Consider the following 20,631-nt stretch of genomic DNA (forward strand, 5'->3'; position numbering starts at 1 on the left):
CCCCCCCCCCAACTTCCCCTTTTCATGTTCTTGACCGTTTTAAAAGAGCCCATCTGTTTTCTCTTTAATCCTCACTCTATTGTCATCAGATTTTTTTGCTTCCTTTTTTGTCTTGTGCTCCTTTGCACTTTTTCTGTCTCTATGTCTATTTTTTTTTTTGCCTGCGTGACCAATTATAAGAGGTCAAATCCATTTCACAGACACACCTCATCATCAGCTTCAACTTCTTACTGCACCTTTATCTCTCTCTGTGTGTGTCCGACATCTGCCTTGAACATTGCAAACACTTCAAAGATACAGATCCATCAACGGAAATGTGTTCAAGACACAACTTTATTAAAAATCTGCATACAGAAAGCACCTTGAAACTTTTCACTTTTCATGCAATGGTGCCTGTTAACGCAGAACAATGTGTGGTGCTATCTCAACAACTAGAGGTTTCACTACCATCATGAGAAACCTGTCTCAAATCTATCTTTAGGTTTAACATTTCACTTCATCAGGATGATGGATAAAGCCACCTCAGGTTACCGGAATCTCCCCAGTGACACATCTTGTGATTTTGCATGTGATTGCGCAATATCTCAAGTAAACAGTGCGGTGAGAAAGCATAAGTGACTGTCTGTATTCCCGGGAGTTCCATATCAACCACAAAGTATGTCTAATGGCTCAGCATGGCCAGTACCTCTGTAGTCATGGGAACAGAATTCAAATAATAAGTGACCTGGCCCTTCAGTTGAAAACCGTTATTAGTGCATTACTTTATTACTTTAGCTTTTATATCTTACATCTCAGCATTTTCCCACTCATTTAAATCACAATTTCCCTCACAGTTGACTTGCAACACAGGAAGTGTAAGGTTACCACTGTACCAAGGTTAAGTGTCAACAGCTCTAGTAAGGGTGCAAGTAAGCAACAGTTGGCACAGCAGCACGGTGTACTGAGTAAAATGCTCACCAATCATTCCAACATGCCTGAAATAAAACTCTACATCTTAACCAGCTCATTATTCGTACCGTCATTGTACAAAAAACACAGTCCATTGTAAGCACCTGTGAGTTATTCTTGCATTCGAGAACCATTTAAAGTTTCATCTGAAATACTGACTTGGAGACAGCATTAACTCAAAAGTTAAGAGATTACTAAAGAAGTTCCTAGGAGTTGGCTGACATACCAAAAATGTGAGCATCGTGCCTGAGTAGGGGGATCCCCATTCGGAATTGTCCTATAGTTCAAGTTAAGTGAAAAAGGAGACTGAGGTGCAAAAGAAAACATACAGTAAACATCACTATCACGATCACCCTGTGCTTTGAACCCATAGTTCATGGCCATTCATGTAATAGGTTTTGAAATATCTTTGTAATTGGCAATTAAGCTGAGTGATCAACCAACTGGATGTTGCCATCCCTAGAGTCAAGTGTCCAACATATGCAAAAGCACAGAATACACCAAGGACACACAAATATCTGCTTCAAAGTCTTAACTATAATCTCTAAACGACATCTCATGATTTGTATTAAATGATTTGTATAGGTATAATCTCATGATTTGTATATGATTAGCATGTAAGAGAAGCATCAATTGGACTTATTTTTGAGCAATGCTACTGCTACATCTGCTGGAGAAAAGCTGAGAACTGAGCCCATCCTTGAATATATATATATAAATTAAATTATTAAGTTATTAAGTATTTGCTGCTTATCTATGCAAAAAAAAAAAAAATGTAACTAGGTATCTGAGTTATTCACACTCCTACAGCACAAATATAGCTTACTTCCTGTTTTACTGTTGCCATAGTGACATGACAGTTTATCCTACAAGACAGAATGCAAGTAAACATGTTTGCAATGCTAGAAACCATAAAAACCCCTATTTATTTCAACTTCCTTTTTTTACACCTCATAACACAGACGCATTTCCTGCCTTTCCTGGTGTGATTAGTATATCTTGCTCTTAACCTTTGACTGGAAATGGGCTATACTGACATTTAAAAAATGAAACATCACTCAAATAGTCTGAAAAAGGTCCCCCCCCCCCCAAAAAAAAAAGAAAGAAAGAAAAAGAACAGGAGAAACAATGACAACAAGCTTCTTTTTTTTTTTTTTCTGCCTGTCCCATTTGGTTCTTTAGCCATCAGAATTGTTGTCTGAAGACCAACAAGGATACCCAATGGATTTACTTTGCCAAATGGATCATCGTGGCATTGCCGTATTGGTCCATTTGGTCGATCTTTGTTTTTATTATTTATTATATTTTATTTTCAGATGTTACAGACGGGACAGACATGAGTGAGGGATAGGAAAGGGAGAAAGAAAGAGGAAGGAAAGGAAAAACAGAAGGGGAGAGGGACAGTGACAAAGGGGGGGAGAAAAAAAATAAAAATCTCCTGGATCACCTGTTGAGAGAAGAATAGAAAACAAGCAAAAAAACCAAAAAAAAATAAACAAAGCAACATACTAAACACAACACCATCGCATTAATCTAGCTAAGTGTAAACAGCAGTAAATACTAAATATTCAATGTTGTTGTGCAGCACGCAGGATAGATGTGCTTCGAAGTAGCAGCCAAGAAAGGTGTAATTTGGGTCTATGAGCAGTGAACACCCGTGTGCATACCTGTGTGGATCAGCGCGCTTGTATTCCAAAGGTTTCTCCATGTAACGATCTGCTAGGGAGTGTGGGGGGGCCACAGCCCCGTCCTCCAGGGTGTGAAGCGGGTATGGAGGAGATCAAAACTCCAGACATCCAGAGGCCCCCAGAACACAAGAGACCATGGAAGACCAACAGAGGGGCAGCCACGCCACTGTTCCAGTAAGAGCTGAGGAGAGTCCCAGATGAGGGCTCACTCAGCAGCCGCGGAGCAGAAGCCAGGGGGAGTTGCAGTGGCACGCCCATGAGCTCCGCCGGCCCCCAGCTGTGCCTGAGTGACCGAGCCCCAGGCCGAGAGGCCGGGGGCACCCCACCTCCGAAGGGGCCCGAGCGAGCCCCAGGCTCCAGGCCCCGATAAGCGGCCGCCAAGGAGTGAGCCGGTGTGTACCTGGACGCCCACCCCCAGACACAAAGAACCACCAACGCACCGACACCTGAGGGAGTCCGCCACTGGCAGGGGAAGTGGTGGTGGGTGGAGATAGGCCTCCAAACCTTGGAGGGCCTGAGGTGTCCCCAGACAACAAGCTTCTGAAGACCAAATGTTTGTATAGAGTGATCAAGAGCTGTCTAGCATGTTTCCTTCTCAGCACAATGTCTGCCCCAGTCTCACAGGAGAAACAACAATGATTTAAACTGAAATGATGATCCACTGCTTTAATGAATAGTTGGGTCAATGAGTAACATTTGCCATGACTGCTGAAGCCTCTCTTAAACAGCTGTACATACACAATCCCAGATAAGCTAGACTGAGCCAAGGAGAGGCTAACTTGGTCAACACTCCAGCACAATGGAATGCACAAAACTCTCAATCACCGTCAGTTTATACAAGTAAAATAAACTTGCTCTTCCTAGTTGAACCCATTGTGTTTAAGAGCTCGTATGAACATGAAAATGGGCTAATGACTAAGTGGGTCATATTTCTCATTCAACCGCGATTTAGGTTGTGAACCCTATTCATAACCACATAGGCTGCAATGATGGCTTGAAAAATAACAAATTGCAGATAACCTTCAAGGGTTATCATGTGGCTATTGCTGGTGTATGGCAGTGAAAAGAAAAGCAAAGAACACAAAGGAACACTGGGGGATACAATATATGAGTAAATCCCTAATTAAACATCAGACTCCTGAGTCACTGATTATAAAAAAAAGGAACTTTCCCATGATGTTAACTAAATGAGATCACACACATACGCTGACACCGTGTTTGGGAATCCTTGTGGTAATTTAGGCTGCCTATTGGCGACTCCTTAAAATTCCTTTTGGGCAGCGTGCCTTTTTCCTTTCGACCAGAGCCGTTACTGGAATTTGAGCTAAAAGAGACTGCAAGATGTCCAAATAAGTGCAGAGCAGTGAGACAAACATTCAACATTCACAGTCTAAACATGTGATGAATATGAGTGATGTAAAGTATGTGGTGTAGTGAGGCTGTACAGTATGACGACCACAGGAACTCTTTCTATATTTGTGTGTGTTGTCTCTGATGAAACTCATCTCCTGGTTGCCTGGAGCTGAACTCTGTCAAATAATAAAAAGCAACTTGCCAATAACCAAAGGCTATACAAGACCCACTACATTCTGCAGTCAAAAGGGCCCTTCATCCCTGGTACCACCACTTTGTAATATGTTGAACCATTTTTTGTACAGCTTATTTTGACACTAAGGTTCTGTTGGTCTCATTTATCATTATTGCTTTTATATATTTAGTATTTTCTTAGTTATCCCCTTGCAACTGTTGAATATTTGTACAAATTATCTGCGCGTGACAAAAATAGTAAGTTTGTGTTTTAACCCAATTCTCCCCGAAACAACTATTCTTTCCCTTTGTCTAATAAACTTAATAAAGTTAGGAGGTTGCTAGGACTGTGTCCTCGTTGTGTATCTCTGGCCGAGCTCTGCCTCACACTGCAGAGTGTCGAGCTGAGTGAGCTCTCCCAGCATCACGGGACCATGACTGGACCGCTTCAAAAGGCTGGGCTTTGCAACAACAACAAAGCAAGGGCCTTGCTTCTGTTTGGGTGCTGGGACAGCAGAGGCCGTGTTTAGATAGTGAATGTCACAGCATACTGTAAAGCCAAATGGAATGTCCTGTGTCACCTGTACCCTCAGTTTGCATAAAGATAAGCCTCAGTAAGTCTCATTTGAAATGTTTGCAGATATCTCTCGGTTTCTGGGAACGCTACATGTGTTTCCTTTCAGAAGAAACAAACAGGATGCTTTAAGCTCAGCAGCAACTGACACCTTTCGAAAGAAATGACATCAAGTTCTAAATGTGGCATAACTCCGAAAAAAGAAGAGGAAGTATAGAGTAGTAGCCTAGTATTACAGCTGGGTTAAGCAAACAAAACGTATCATATTTAAAAGAGGATTGAATAAAGAAGTCCTGGTCGTAAGGGGAAATGGGGAGACCAGAGGAAATCCTGTCAACAATGGCTGAACAAACTTGAGCATGAGATAATGTGGATGAGAGCAACCCTCTTGCCAGCTGCGGTGATTAGCCTGCCTGCTTGTACAATGTAAATCTGCACTGCATGTGGCCCTCCCTATATAAATGACCAGAATAAAGCAGGCAATAGAATAGTGCATTACAGAAGATGTAACCTTAACGGTTTGCTTTAAATCATGGTTTCTGGTAAAAAAAAAAAAAAGTCTTAATTTATACTTCCAATAATTATCTATTTCTTGACTTGATGAAGAAATCTACATCTCCAGGATTGAATGGCTTGGGGAAAGAGTGGGATTCAAACTGAAGAGACTGCAGTTCCCCCTATGCCTTTTTTTTCTAATATAAACAAGATCTGGTCCCAATCCCTCATTATATGCAGCTGAAAACCCTCAAACATGGAATTCAGCCATTACAGCTTTTGGACCAACACATTTTTTGGACCAAGTGCCTGAAGGACATCCAAGAGGTGCACACTTGCTCTCTTTGGTCTCCATAGCAACTGCCTCCAGCACTCAGTACCATGCTGTGTGTCCATTGGCCTGACCTACACATATGCCTGAGCCCCTGTATTATCTTCAAGACCCTGAAAACTGTTCAGCAAAACCTTAGTGGGAACAAATCTAATTCTTGCTGTCAATGCAGCTCCCTTATCCAGCTGTTACATATAATAAGATCATTGGGCAGAGATTGGCGGGTGGCTATCAGAGGACTAAATGTCAAACTGTGCAAAGAAAGCCAAGGAAATCTCAGACTCTGTTTTGCTGCAGAGCTGATATCTCGAAGTGCGTTGTTCAGCTGCTTTATTTAACAGATCCAGCAGTTGTCAAACTGATCGCAATCTGCAATAGCACGAAGGCCGAACACAGCAAGATTTCCCCTCATTGACATTCAGTTCTGTAACAGTGAGGCACATATAAAAAGATACATCATAACATTATAGTCCAATTTATCAATGCATTCATTCTATACAAATATTTGTATAGATGCTGGTGCTTTTTATGGATCAGTTGTGTTGCATTGGACTTGATATTTAATGATCTGTAAAGGCACATCATCTCTTCTCAGCATACGGGTAAATTGTGCATAGTGATAAATACTCAGCAGTGAGATCAGCACAGATGACATGCAAAACTATTTATATTCATCATCATTCATACATTAAAAAGTAATGGAGATGAAGAATGGGTTCGACTGAGGCTGAAATACTATCAGATGTGGTGATATAGTATTCAGTTCCCTAATAACCTAAATATAACTGACAAAACTAAATTAGTCAATAGTGTTTGTATATTAGTCCTGCACGTCATTTATTTCTGTTGTTTTACTATTTACGTTTCCTGCACAGTTGGTGTGGAGCACCCACAATTTTATGGTACATGTACATTAATAACAATAGGCCACTCTATTCTAATATTGACTGTCACGACTAGTACATCTCTGTGAGAATGTTGATGAAAAGTAAAGTTTATATCCACATGCTGAAACAAGAAATGTTAACAACTACCACTTTATCTGATACTCTCTTTGTGCTTAAGTGCATTTTCTGTTGCCTTGGTAACTAATGAAAGGGAGTGTGTGTGCAGAGGTGAGCATAGTGGATAAAACAGTTGGGCTATGCCAACCAACCCCCTGTTCCTAAGTACCCCTTTCTGTGTCTATGTCTCCCTCTCAATCTGATGCCACAGCAACCATAGCACGAAATGTCCTTGCTTGTTATTAGGAAAAGGTTGTAAAGGGCCGGAAGACTTGCAGTGAAGGAAAAATGAGAAAGGAAAGGCTGGTATTAGAGTTTGTGTTCACTGTTCTCCTGAATCCTCCATTAGTTATGCCACGATAGATGTAGGCTGCTGCTACACCTTGTCGCTATATAAATAAAATTGAATCCACCCCCCTTTTGTCTTTAATCCTGGCCATAGCAACATCAAATCAAGTCTGCTTTGGTACCGTTGCAACCTGCCTATTCCACAACTCACCTCGGGTAATTTACATTCAGACTTAAAATCTATCTGAATTCAGCTGAACAGGTGCAAGGCAACCGTTTTTTTTTTTTTTTTTTAACCCTTTCAAGGCTGATAGTGGATAAAATGGAAATCTAACCCCCCAGAGAATGTTTGAAACCACAGCTTTTTTCCTCCTGCTTTAAAAATATTAGAATATGCTTTTGCATATTTAGGATAAGCTTTGTCTTACTGGTAGTATATAAAGAGACAGCTGTTCTTCCCACGCTTAAAGCAAAGATAAGCATCTGCCATGAGAACCTGACCTGTACACTCAACCCAACAAATTATTCTAATTAGCTTTTAAAAAATAATTACTATGTAATCTCTTTGGATTCTAATTAAACAGAAACACACACTTGTGTAATCCAGTTTGTGAATCTGCTACTTTCTGAAAATCTGGGAAAAACATTAATGACACACACACACAAACATTTTAAGACTGAACAATGCGTTTTATTGGCAACCTTGATTTGTATACAGCTGAATTTGAAGGACTTGTTCTCCAGTGTAGTTTATTTTAAATAAGTTAAAACATATTAATAGGAAAATTAATAATAAATCAATTAGATTCTTACATTTTGTAACAGAAACCATTTTATGTGGGTTTTGCAATCTAAATGGAAATTGTACTGCCAGTTGTATTGTTCAGTAATGTATAGCTTTGTTGTAGAAATGTATAGTGAAGTTTTGAGAGAACTATTTGCATGTTTACCAACAGTGACATCGAGCAGATACACTTGACTGCGAAACAGCAGTTGAGCTGGACTTGAAACACTTTATGTACACAACACTAGTGTGGCAGAATAATCTTTTTCTTGGTAATTTGGCACCAAGAATGTTCCTCCACTCTAGCTGAGTCCCCATAACTCCTCCATCACAAAGCCTGGTTGATCATCAGTCAGAAGTAGTCCAAAAAATGAACTTTTAATTATGTACAATTCTAACTCTGTAAGCCTTAATTGGAAACCAACCGTTTAAGAGCTCTCTGGCTGTGAAAACCATGAGCCAGGCTTTGTCATGTAGGTGTTTCTTCCTATATCTATAAAGTGCCTTTTATAAAGCTCTCTCTGTTTGTTTTTTCACACCAGGGCCATGCGTTGTGGTTTTTCTAGGTTGGCTCGAAATTTATCAAGAAACCGTGATGCTAATTCGTCGTCCACTAGTCTCCCGTCACTGGACAACGTAATTGTCATCAGCTGCTTGGTGCATAGGGTCTGATCATCCTCACAGAGGTGCAGTTCAGCCCTGGACGTCCCAACAGCAAGGATACATGCCTGAGGCGGGTTAATCACAGCACTGAAGCCACTGATTCCAAACATCCCTAGGTTAGATATACTGTGGGATAAAAAGAGAAAAAGATAGCACGCATATCAGCACGTCAAAGTTAGCTGAAGATAATAAAAGGTCAAGACGATAAATAAAAACTAAGCAGGCATTAGTGGCTATAAAACAAATTTATTTAGGTTAAAAAAAAAAAAAAAGAAAAAAAAGAATATTATCACTTTTAATGAATGACTTTTTGTCAACATCTGATAGACAGCTGCTAAAATAAAACGCTAAGCAGTTAAGATTACTACAGCAAAATTCAGCTCAAGAACTGCCCCTAAATATTGTGCAAAAATGACCTGAGGGCTTTCTGATGTTTGCATTAATGGGAGTTCTGGTTCAGGGGAATGGAAAAACTAATAGGTGAAGGATATAGACATAATGTACAGTGGGGCAAAAAAGTATTTAGTCAGCCACTGATTGTGCAAGTTCCCCCACTTAAAATGATGACAGAGGTCAGTAATTTGCACCAGAGGTACACTTCAACTGTGAGAGACAGAATGTGAAAAAAAAATCCATGAATCCACATGGTAGGATTTGTAAAGAATTTATTCGTAAATCAGGGTGGAAAATAAGTATTTGGTCAATAACAAAAATACAACTCAATACTTTGTAACATAACCTTTGTTGGCAATAACAGAGGTCAAACGTTTACTATAGGTCTTTACCAGGTTTGCACACACAGTAGCTGGTATTTTGGCCCATTCCTCCATGCAGATCTTCTCGAGAGCAGTGATGTTTTGGGGCTGTCGCCGAGCAACACGGACTTTCAACTCCCGCCACAGATTTTCTATGGGGTTGAGGTCTGGAGACTGGCTAGGCCACTCCAGGACTTTCAAATGCTTCTTACGGAGCCACTCCTTTGTTGCCCGGGCGGTGTGTTTTGGATCATTGTCATGTTGGAAGACCCAGCCTCGTTTCATCTTCAAAGTTCTCACTGATGGAAGGAGGTTTTGGCTCAAAATCTCACGATACATGGCCCCATTCATTCTGTCCTTAACACGGATCAGTCGTCCTGTCCCCTTGGCAGAAAAACAGCCCCATAGCATGATGTTTCCACCCCCATGCTTCACAGTAGGTATGGTGTTCTTGGGATGCAACTCAGTATTCTTCTTCCTCCAAACACGACGAGTTGAGTTTATACCAAAAAGTTCTACTTTGGTTTCATCTGACCACATGACATTCTCCCAATCCTCTGCTGTATCATCCATGTGCTCTCTGGCAAACTTCAGACGGGCCTGGACATGCACTGGCTTCAGCAGCGGAACACGTCTGGCACTGCGGGATTTGATTCCCTGCCGTTGTAGTGTGTTACTGATGGTGACCTTTGTTACTTTGGTCCCAGCTCTCTGCAGGTCATTCACCAGGTCCCCCCGTGTGGTTCTGGGATCTTTGCTCACCGTTCTCATGATCATTTTGACCCCACGGGATGAGATCTTGCGTGGAGCCCCAGATCGAGGGAGATTATCAGTGGTCTTGTATGTCTTCCATTTTCTGATGATTGCTCCCACAGTTGATTTTTTCACACCAAGCTGCTTGCCTATTGTAGATTCACTCTTCCCAGTCTGGTGCAGGTCTACAATACTTTTCCTGGTGTCCTTCGAAAGCTCTTTGGTCTTGGCCATGGCGGAGTTTGGAGTCTGACTGTTTGAGGCTGTGGACAGGTGTCTTTTATACAGATGATGAGTTCAAACAGGTGCCATTCATACAGGTAACGAGTGGGGGACAGAAAAGCTTCTTACAGAAGACGTTACAGGTCTGTGAGAGCCAGAGATTTTCCTTGTTTGAGGTGACCAAATACTTATTTTCCACCCTAATTTACGAATAAATTCTTTACAAATCCTACCATGTGAATTCATGGATTTTTTTTTCACATTCTGTCTCTCACAGTTGAAGTGTACCTCTGGTGCAAATTACTGACCTCTGTCATCATTTTAAGTGGGGGAACTTGCACAATCGGTGGCTGACTAAATACTTTTTTGCCCCACTGTATATCCTCAGGAGGACGAAGAAAGTGGTCTCCGTAGGAATCCATTGCTTCTGCCTGACACAGAAACCCCATTTGTTTCTAAATGACACCATTAATTCTAATGAGTTAAAAAGCCCCCCTCCTTCACACTTCTGCAATTGATGAACAGTAACTGATGGTCTTTGTCGCCCAAGAACACATTCAGCTCAGGCTCACACGAAATGTAGAATATGCATAATATATTGGCTCACTGTGAAACCAGATTTTAATCATAAATGCGGAAATGTATAATGGCTTATTCTTATAACTGAGTTTCAAAGGAACATTGGGGAAATAGTATTAATAGATCACAGGAACCACTTTTTGACACATTACAAAAAAGTCTATTGAATAGCAATTAACTGAGACAGCAGTACTAAAAATAAAAAGGAAAACCTGGTAAAAATACTGACTATAATAATGACTTTACCTAAATGAGCCTCCCTGGTATTCCTCAGGAAGCAGTTTCCCATCTCGAGCCTTCTGGGCCAGAGCCTATAAAAACACAAGATGGATATTCTTAAAGAAATAAATACATTTGATGTATAAAATAGATCAAATACACAATAGCCAGAATACATGTGTGATATACACAACAGACTTGGAAATGTAGATAAAACCATAAGCATGTGCAGTACTAATTAACTGTTAGTTATTGTACAGTCTGCAACACAAAATACAGAAAAGAATGTTTTCCTAATAAGGTTCAGTTCCTCACAAATGCAACTAGAAAAATTTGCATTTCCTGCGAAAATGCTGTGTGGATGCCTTAACGCGTAAGACGTCTGCTGAAAAAAGCTGAAAAAGTTAAAAAATTGCAAAAAGTTGTCTGGCGGTGAAGAAACTGAAAATTTTGCAGAAAACAGGTGAAGAAGCAGAATTTTTTTGCTGAAAAGTGGTGAAAAGCAAAAAATTCTACTGAAAGGGGTAAAGACGGAGAAATTTTTGCTGAAAAGTGGTGGAAAAAAAAAATGTAGCCCTGAGCAGGATTCGAACCTGGCCCTTTTGGTCTCAAGGTAGCCACTTGTCTCACTAAGGCAAGCTCATTCTCACAAGGTGGAGAGACTGACAATTTTGATGAAATGAGCAGAAGCTGCTGAGAATTGTGCTGATAAGAGGTGAAAAGGCTGAAAATTTTGCAGAAAAGAGGTCAATCAGCAGAATTCTGCTGAAAAGAGGTTTTTGCTGAAAACGGCTGAAAAAGATTGGAGAGACTGACAATTCTGCTAAAATGAGCAGAAGCTGCTGAGAATTGTTATGTAAAGAGGTGAAAAGGCTGAAAATTCTGCAAAAAAAGAAGTGAATCAGCAGAATTTCTGCTCAAAGGAGGTTTTTTTCTTAAAACAGCTGAGATTTATGCTGATAAGAGGTGAAAAGGCTGAAAATTTTTGCAGCAGAGGTGAATAAGCAGAATTTCTGCTGAAAAGAGGTGAATGAGCAGAATTCTGCTGAAAAGAGCAGAAGCTGCTGAGAATTATGCTGATAAGAGGTGAAATGTTTTAAGATTTGGCAGAAAAATATGTCTGTGAAGGTTCTCAGTCATCCAGGTCATCGTAGTCAAAGGAGCTTGCAAAGAAAAGCGTCTGGACTTCTTTAAGTTACTTGAAGACGTTTCACCTCTCATCCGAGAAGCTTCTTCAGTTCTCCACCATTTGACCTTACAACTGAAGAAGCTTCTCGGATGAGAGGTGAAACGTCTTCAAGTAACTTAAAGAAGTCCAGACGCTTTTCTTTGCAAGCTCCTTTGACAATTTGGCAGAAAAGAGGTAAATCAGTAGAATTTCATCTCATACTCATCTCACTGAGCCAAACTGGTTCTCATATACCTGAAAAAAGGTGAAAAAGCTGAAAATTCTTATTAAAAACAGCTGAAGAGGCCGAGAAAACACTGAACTTTCTGGTGAAAAGAGGGAGAACAACCTGGTTCTGCTCAATTTCAGTCCACCAATCAGAGGTACTGCTTCTGTCTGCTTCATCAGGCTGTGTACTTGTATGTATTTCTGCCATGGAGCGTTAACAAGAATCTGAGATCCATATTAGAAAAGCTGCCAAAATCATAAAATGTTGCCGAATTGTAATAAATTATCAATATGAATTACAGGTCTGTGATAGTGTATTAATTTGTAGTGGAAGAAAAACATGTGGACAAGGTGGAATTGAACCCACGACCTTTGGGCTTCAGACCCGTGTCATTACCAACTGCGCCACTGGGAAAGAGCCCGGGGCGCCTGGAAAACAGGGTGATGAGCAGTCAGAATTAGATCGCGGTAAGAGGCGAGAGGAGTTACAAAACGTCGTGTAACTCAATAACTAGGTGGGATAGAAGCATAATTCTTGTACTGGGTGAATCAGCGGACTTTGGTTTACTTTGACTGCGATTTTCATAGCTCTTTGTAACTCCGTCGCGGAGATATGACGAGAGAAGAAACGGATTCATTTTCGGAGTTTGAAAAAAATGAAAGGAGGACAGATTTCCACCCCTCAAACAAACGTAATTTATGGCTCAACGGTAAGATGACTGTAAAAACTGCTTAGACCGTGAGTGTCAGCACTGTCTGAAGATGAATTGGCACAAGCCCCATGTCTTAACTTCGCTTCGTTAAGGAGAAATGACGATTTGAAAATGCCTTCAGTTTCAGTATTTCAGCTCTGAGTTTCACAACCTCCCCATAGACTTTGAATGGGGAGTTTTTAGACCTTGTGTCACTTCGAGGCAAATTGTGAAAAAAACGTAACTCACACAATAATTATAGTGACACTGTCTTAAAGCCAGCAAAAATACCTACATTTTGATGTATAATTTGTGGGGGATGAGTGGAAATTGAGCAAGTAGCAAGAAGTTGTTCAGACATGAAGAGAAAATTCAGAACGGACGAGCACTCACTCTGAGTTAATTGCATAGCAACCATAACAACGCATGTATTTTGTGAAAAATCACAAAGCTGCAACTGAAAACTTAAAGAGGCATTAAATGAAAACGGTAACAGATATGAAAAAGCTGAATCACACAGGAATAGCCCAATCATTTGAGAACGTTTTAAAGTTTGAATGGTGTTTCTATGTGAAAGTATGAGCATGTAGTTAAGTTTCAAAAACAAGAAAGTTTTAGCAGAATTTCTGAAGTTTTCCATTCATTTCAATGGGACAAATTAAAGGAAAAAAGTGTAATATTTTAAATAGTATAATAGCAATAAACACCAAAAGATATAGCCGGAAAGAGCAGAACAGTTTAGAGTTTGAACTGAGAAAATCGGCTGAAAACTGAGGGAGTAGTTAAGGTGCAAAAAACGTACGGAAGCGACAAGAATAAAGGATAAAGAATAAAGAGAAACAGGAACTCAATGCCCTTGAGGGCATCCACACAACTAATGAAAATAATATTAAAATCAATGTCTGACATTGAAAAAAACGAAAAGACAGAATAAAGAAACGCAAATGGAATTCAAAACTGAAATTGCACTTTTAAAATGTTCACCATGGTCCTCACAGAAATAAATTACTATCCTAATGTGCATGGGTAAATTAAAGAAACGGGAATGAAAAGCACCCAGAACTGCAGATGAGGCATCTGGTAATACATTAGTTCAGCTAGGTTATGCGAATCCTTGCTCTCTCACAGCATGAATGCTGTCTGAAAAGCTTGGAGAAAACCCAATATAACTGAGAAACAAAGCGTGAAAAAGGTATTGTTTCTAGTGCAAACACATGGCTCATTCAACCTTCTCAAAGAAGGATGGTGATATCAAGCAGTAAAACATTATAAAAGTACATGCTCCACATTATACCACAGACTGTTGAAATAATGAAGAGCTTATTGTTAAAATGTAGCACTGAACTTATCTTCTTCTAAGTTATTGGCTTATTTGAATAGAAATGTTCTTAAAAGGTTAATGGTGGGATATAACCATCACGGAAACTTGAGAGTGACTCACAAGACACAATAGAGTATGGTCGGTACAATTATGATAAGAGCCCTAAGTGCAAAAACAGTCATGTTCCTCTGCATCAAATCAACGGCCAGCAGTGCTCTATTCAGACATTGTGTCAATTTTAATTCGAGACCTATGAAAACCAGCAAATGCACATTTACCTCAAAGCAGCAGCACAAATAAATTGAATAGCTGTGGGTGGTAAAGAGCATTTTGAAGGCTTAGGTGGAGTGACATGTGTGCAGTGTTACTACTCATGCTTTAAAGCAGCTGTTGTGTATGCAAGTATGTTAGTACTGAAACATTCTGATCTGGCATCTGAACAACTGACAAATATTATATTATTTGAACTAAAATAATCAAAATAGGTTAAGACAATCACTATAAAAGTAATACATTGTCTACTGGGAGTCACAACAAATCATTAGCAATATAATTAGAAAGAACAGAACACTTTGACCACATTAATTTCAGGTCTCTAAAGAAAAAAAACAAACGAAAACAATTGTTTTTCAATATAATGAAAAAGGAAGGAACGCAAAAAGGAACAAAAGATAAAAAAGGAACTGTTTGTGATGCAAAAGTGTTTAACAAACATAGCAGCGCTTCTGGTCTGAGCTGGACCACCACGGCAGCCAGTGGAGACAAACTATATAATAATACATGTACATATTTCAAAGCAAGCAGCTATGTGTATTCAATAGGTTGATGAAAAATGTAAAATTGTATTGTGTACACAACTGTTTACACATATTCACCTCTGGTTTTGGTAGTCAAAGTCAAAGTGAAAGTCAAAACAAACAGAAGCACCCGATCTTGAGCAATCACATTTGTTGCAAAAACTGATCACATGGGTTTAGGCAGTTACAGTAATAGTATGTCTAAAACCTAATCACACACCCACTGCTAAATCCAACCACCTGCTGACTATCACTGGCATACACAGATATGCACCGTGAATCAAACGTACTTTCACCCCTCCCAAGTTTAAATTAGCACTCTTGCATGAACAAATGCTATTATACTAATACGGTTTCCACCACTGTCACTGCAACAGCTAAGGTTACATGTGCTGACACTGAGCTGTGATGTCGATAATGTGCAAGCAACACTGTGTCATTAGAGCCATAAGTGTTCTAAAAGTCAGCTCTACTTCTTGATTATGGAAAGAGTTTTGCATTTTCAGGTTTTATGACTGGTAGCTGATGAATCCAACATCAATGTGTACAAAGATAAGACAGTCATAAAAACAGGCTCTGAACTTTAGGGAATTTTACATGTCAAACATTATATTTTTTATTATCATCGTCTATTTCAAAGTCATTTATAATTCATCGATTTGTGATGCATGCGTCTTTGATAGAAGTGTGTGGCTCTTTTCATTAAGTATCTTTTTGGTGCTTTACATTTTCAGAGCAACCTTGGAAACAAATTATTGTTCCCAGGTGTTTATGAGAAAGCAAAAAATGAAAAAAAAAAAAAAAAAAGAAGACCATTTTTACTTCATATACCATATCTGATCGATCTCTTCTCCAGATATCAAAAATCAAATTCCAAATCTACTGGCCTTTATATTAGATATAAAGTGCTTCTCCTTTTCAGTTGATTAACTTTGTACAACACTTGGGAGATATCAGGTTCATCTGGTTAGTTAGCTCTGCTATCTGCTGACTTGATGCTAACTTAACTACAAATACTGTTTTAGCCACCACCACTGAGCTGGTGCGTAGGTTGCCCAGAGTGCTAATTTGGACTTTTCCATGCAGTACTTTTTGCTTTGCATTTATTTATTTTTACCAAAGCAAGAAAAGAAGAAATATTCTGTTCAGGAAACATCATCTTTCAAGGGGTTTTCCAAGCTCCAGAGTACACAATGGTCAAAAACCATCTGCCCATGTTCCCAGATTTTGTTTCAGAACTAACCACCACATGGAGAAAACAACGTCTGCACGTGTCACTGCACTCTATGGATTTTGAGATTCTCCGTTTTCTCACTTCCCCCCTATGAGGAATAGAGGAGCTTGTCTTGCGTCTGGTGTGTGTGCTACGTACCTTCACTGACAGCACTCCGAATATGACCAGTTGTTTATTTGCTATGTTAATTCAGCTAGAGGTAAAGGACTGTCTAAACAGGGGTTGCCCCACTGAACCTCCACTGAACCTAGCACCAAAGGTTTGCCTTTGCCTCAGGGAGTGACAGCATAGTCCACCAGGGCAACCTCATGAGCCCTATTTAAGGAGGTTTCTGTGAATGATATTTGTATTGTAGCTAGTTAGTCATTACCACACTCTTGTTCAGATCTATTACTGGTGCTCTGACACTGGTTCAGTGGCTACTCTACAGGGCGTGTACATATACTCCATACTGTATTTGTTGTACTGAGTGAATCAACTCCAAGGGAACACAATGTTATTACTACAACTTCTGTTCCCTGAAGGAGTGGAAATGAGGATTGAATGATGCTACTCTGAATTAATTAAAGTTCCAGCCAGAATCTGTTAGGGTCCAGTCAAGTCTAAATCTCACATTAACTCATAGCATGTCAGAACAATGATTACACATAGTTGTTTTTTGCCTTCAACTCTTTTATTTTCCAGTTCTTTACCTTAGCATTAGATGAGATCTCCTGGACTCCTTTGTTTGCAGCATCCTTGATGATTGGAGTAATGAGACCTTTGTCTGTTGCCACAGCAATAGAAATATGCACTGAATCAAGTGCACGGGCTCCATCACCAGACCACGTCACATTCACTTCTGGCATTTCCTAGGAAACAGGAGTCAAAGGTCACCTCATGTCCTCATGTTATCAGGGATAAATCAAGACAAAAAGAGATAAGCTCTCTTCAGTTGAGGTGTGTTAAGCTGCTTCCTTATTTCTACAGAGGTTGCTACGGATCCACATATTTGATTTGGCACAGATTTTACACCGGATCTCACTCTTGATGCAGCCCTCCTACTTTATCTGGGCTTGTGACTGGCACTAGAAGACCATTAGTTTGTGATCCCCTGGGGCTGAATTTGTATCTCCTCCTGCTCTAAACTGGGAATCTTTTGAGTGTTTTTAACAAATACTCATCAGAAGTGGAGTCCCTATAATAAAATATTAGTGGTAATGCAAATGAGCTTGACATTTGAGAGGTACACAAATACATTAGACCAACAGTAAAACACAGTGAATGTGACAGTGCCTGTGTTGCTTTGGTAGCTTTTGCAATCAGAATTAAGATATGAATTCACTATTGTGCCAAACACATTTTGCTTTTTCAAGATTTCCCCTTGTGGGACTAATAAAGGTATCTTATCTTATTAGCTCTATAATCTAAGAATCTTAGAAAGAAAATCGTCTAGACTTCTTTAAGTTGCTTGAAGATGTTTCACCTTTCATCCGAGAAGCTTCTTCAGTTCTAAGATCAAATGGGTGAGAGTCCCAGATTTAAGCCCCATGGGAGTGCCACCCCAAGAGGGACAATGGACCCCCTAATGATCCTCTACCTAATTACACGAGCCGAAGTGTGAAAACGGGTGTAGGTCACTATCTGCCAATGTTTTGGGTGAGCTCATTGTGAAACCTGGCCCCACCCTATCATCTGATTTCCTGAGGTCAAATGGCCCAGGATGTGAGTGGGCGTTAAGGCATCTGGGAAGGGATCTCAAAGTGGACATAGATGGCTCTTTCCCTCCTCTTTCAAACCATCAGTCTTCTCTGTCCAAAATATGAACATTGGCATCCTTGAAAGGGTGACCTTTGTCCTTTAGATGCAGATGGACAGTCGAGTCTTGTCTCGTGGAGGTGGCTCTGCTATGTTGTGCCAAGCGTTTATGAAGTGGCTGTTTGGTCTCTCCAATATGGAGGTCTGAGCATTCCTTGCTACACTGTACAGCATACAGTACATTGTTAAGTTTCTGTTTAGGTTTGTGTTTAGATGGCAGACACCAACTGTCTGCAATCTACAATCCAGTGTTGAGATCCCTTCCCAGATGCCTTAATGCCCACTCATATCCTGGGTCATCTGACCTCAGGATATCATATGATAGGGTGGGGCTAGGTTTCACAATGAGCTCACCCAAAACATTGGCTGATTGTGACCTACACCTACCATTTTCACACTTCGGCTCGTGTAATTAGGTAGAGGATCATAAGGGGGTCCATTGTCCCTCTTGGGGTGACACTCCCATGGGGCTTAAATCTGGGACTCTCACCCATTTGTTCTTAGAACTGAAGAAGCTTCTCGGATGAAAGGTGAAACATCTTCAAGCAACTTAAAGATGTCCAGACGCTTTTCTTTCCAAGCTCCTTAGACTACAATGACATGGATGACTGAGAACCTTCACAGACATTAGCTCTATAAATTCTCTGTAGGCTCCTCTCGTTGAGGGTTCATCTTTTTATTTCTTCATTTCTATTTGTGTTATTAAAATTATTACATTATATGTGGCATAGAATATGACAACATCTAAGGCAGGACATGAAGTCATAATAAAAGGACAGCGTGCAAACAGAAGTGCATTTATCGCCAATTGGCGCACCTGTAAGAAAAAAAACAATCATCTGGAACACAAAAATTCAAAACTGGGTACATAAATCAACATTCTTCATGTGGGGAGTGTGTGTGTGTGTGTGTGACAGAGAGAGAAAGGGAGAGAGAGAGTGTCGAGTGGAAGTGTGTAGGTGTGTGTATCTTTGCCATGAAATTTACTTGAAAATGAGGATGGGAAGTGGCAATAATGTGACACAATATTTTATATTAGTATAATAAAATAGTATTTTAGAGTGTAAAATAAGTAAGTCATTATATTCTTATGAAATGTTGCTGGAATAACTACATTACCAGGAGGGCCACATCGTCCACAACGTCCTATGCCTTGCACATATTCTTTAAATCTAACAACACATCTTAGACACATGTGTCCAAATGGTTTATTGAGCACTGGAAGAGATTAAAGTTATGGATAACACTGCAATGTTCTAAAAAATACAGGGTTAGAGATGAACAGATGACCCATCTTTAGCAATTACACACACTGAAGAAACAAATGACAACAAATGAGGAGTACTTACTCTGAGTGTAACAGCTGCTGCCTTGATGATGAAGTCATTAACAGACACTTTAATCTGTTCTGAAAGGACAAAGGAGGATTTATGAGAATAACCTAATCTCTGCTTATTATTATCAGATCTAAGCCAAGTGGAAAGCTGGATAAGCTAAAAACCTATGGTTCCAAATGCCAAGGCACAGTGAAAGTCGAGTATCTTGTACAAGACCCGTAATGTTTCAGTTATCAAAAAACATTCAGTTAAAGAGGGGAAATTCTAAATGAATTAATTTCCATGTAAACAAACTGCAAGTGCATGACATTACACATGCTATTGCATAGGGAAAAATGCAATATATTGTTGTTGTTCACTCCAGCTGATCAGAAGAGGCCCCTCTATGCCAAACTCACTGATGCGAATTTGCTTCATTCCCTGCTTGGTGTGTAACACACATTGGGGCAGTCAGGCTTGGCATCAGAGCCAACTTTTACTAGTGGCCAATAATGCAGTACCAGACAGTTCTGAATGCTGTGAGCAGTATGATTAATGAGCTAACCGTGAAATCGCACTGGTCGAGAACAATGAGAGTCCACAAAAACAACCGGTGAGAGAATCCCTCCGTACACACACAACCTTGCTAATAGGTCTGGAATGGCCATCCCATTTCCTCTATCACAGAGACAGGACCCAAAGAGATTTACTGTTTGTTTGACTGTGCTGAAAAGTTGAGCTAAATAAGGCCAATTACGTGACACAGCATTAAACTAAGTGTTTTAAAATTGGAATCTGACATAGTACTCTTACTTAATCAACATGAAAAAATGTCCTGAAGTAGTCACAGGATCCATTTAGAAAATCAAGCCATTAAGGATAGATATTTTTCTTTTTATGTGCAAAAGTGAATGGTTTGTGGTGGAAACTGTCCTTCAAATTACACACCCAAAATTCTGTTTCACAAGCAGCAGCTGTTTGCTCAATAACCGTTGTTAGGGAAGGTTGTGAAGCTGAGGAAGTAATGCCCACACTGCTAGTTTCAACCAATGCTTCATTTGATATTAGAATTGCATCAGACTTACAGTATTCAATGTGTATAGTGTGTATTTTTTAAAAAAAAATTATAAGATTGTAACAATCTATCTTCCCTGTGGTATTCACTGCCCCTACATTTACTGTTAAACCCACGTTTATTCCTTGGCTTTCAGTTCTGACTACCTTTATTTTGTCATTTCTTACTCAAGT

At 39.9% G+C, this 20,631-nt stretch overlaps 1 protein-coding gene across 1 annotated transcript in view; it reads right to left on the bottom strand.

Annotated features, from left to right (window-relative positions):
* Positions 1-7,524: 7,524 nt before the first annotated feature.
* Positions 7,525-20,631, bottom strand: part of pdhx (pyruvate dehydrogenase complex component X) — a 47,298-nt gene continuing 34,191 nt past the window's right edge. The window contains exons 8-11 of the mRNA XM_005941743.3: positions 19,417-19,475; positions 16,963-17,121; positions 10,858-10,922; positions 7,525-8,428 (exon numbers count right to left, since the gene is read on the bottom strand). Coding sequence (XP_005941805.1) covers positions 8,173-8,428; positions 10,858-10,922; positions 16,963-17,121; positions 19,417-19,475 — 539 coding nt within the window. The 3' untranslated portion in view covers positions 7,525-8,172. The remainder of the gene's footprint in view (positions 8,429-10,857; positions 10,923-16,962; positions 17,122-19,416; positions 19,476-20,631) is intronic.

The sequence above is a fragment of the Haplochromis burtoni genome, unplaced genomic scaffold, assembly GCF_018398535.1.
Source record: "Haplochromis burtoni strain Fernald_Lab_line unplaced genomic scaffold, NCSU_Asbu1 Contig_322, whole genome shotgun sequence".
Taxonomy (NCBI): domain Eukaryota; kingdom Metazoa; phylum Chordata; class Actinopteri; order Cichliformes; family Cichlidae; genus Haplochromis; species Haplochromis burtoni.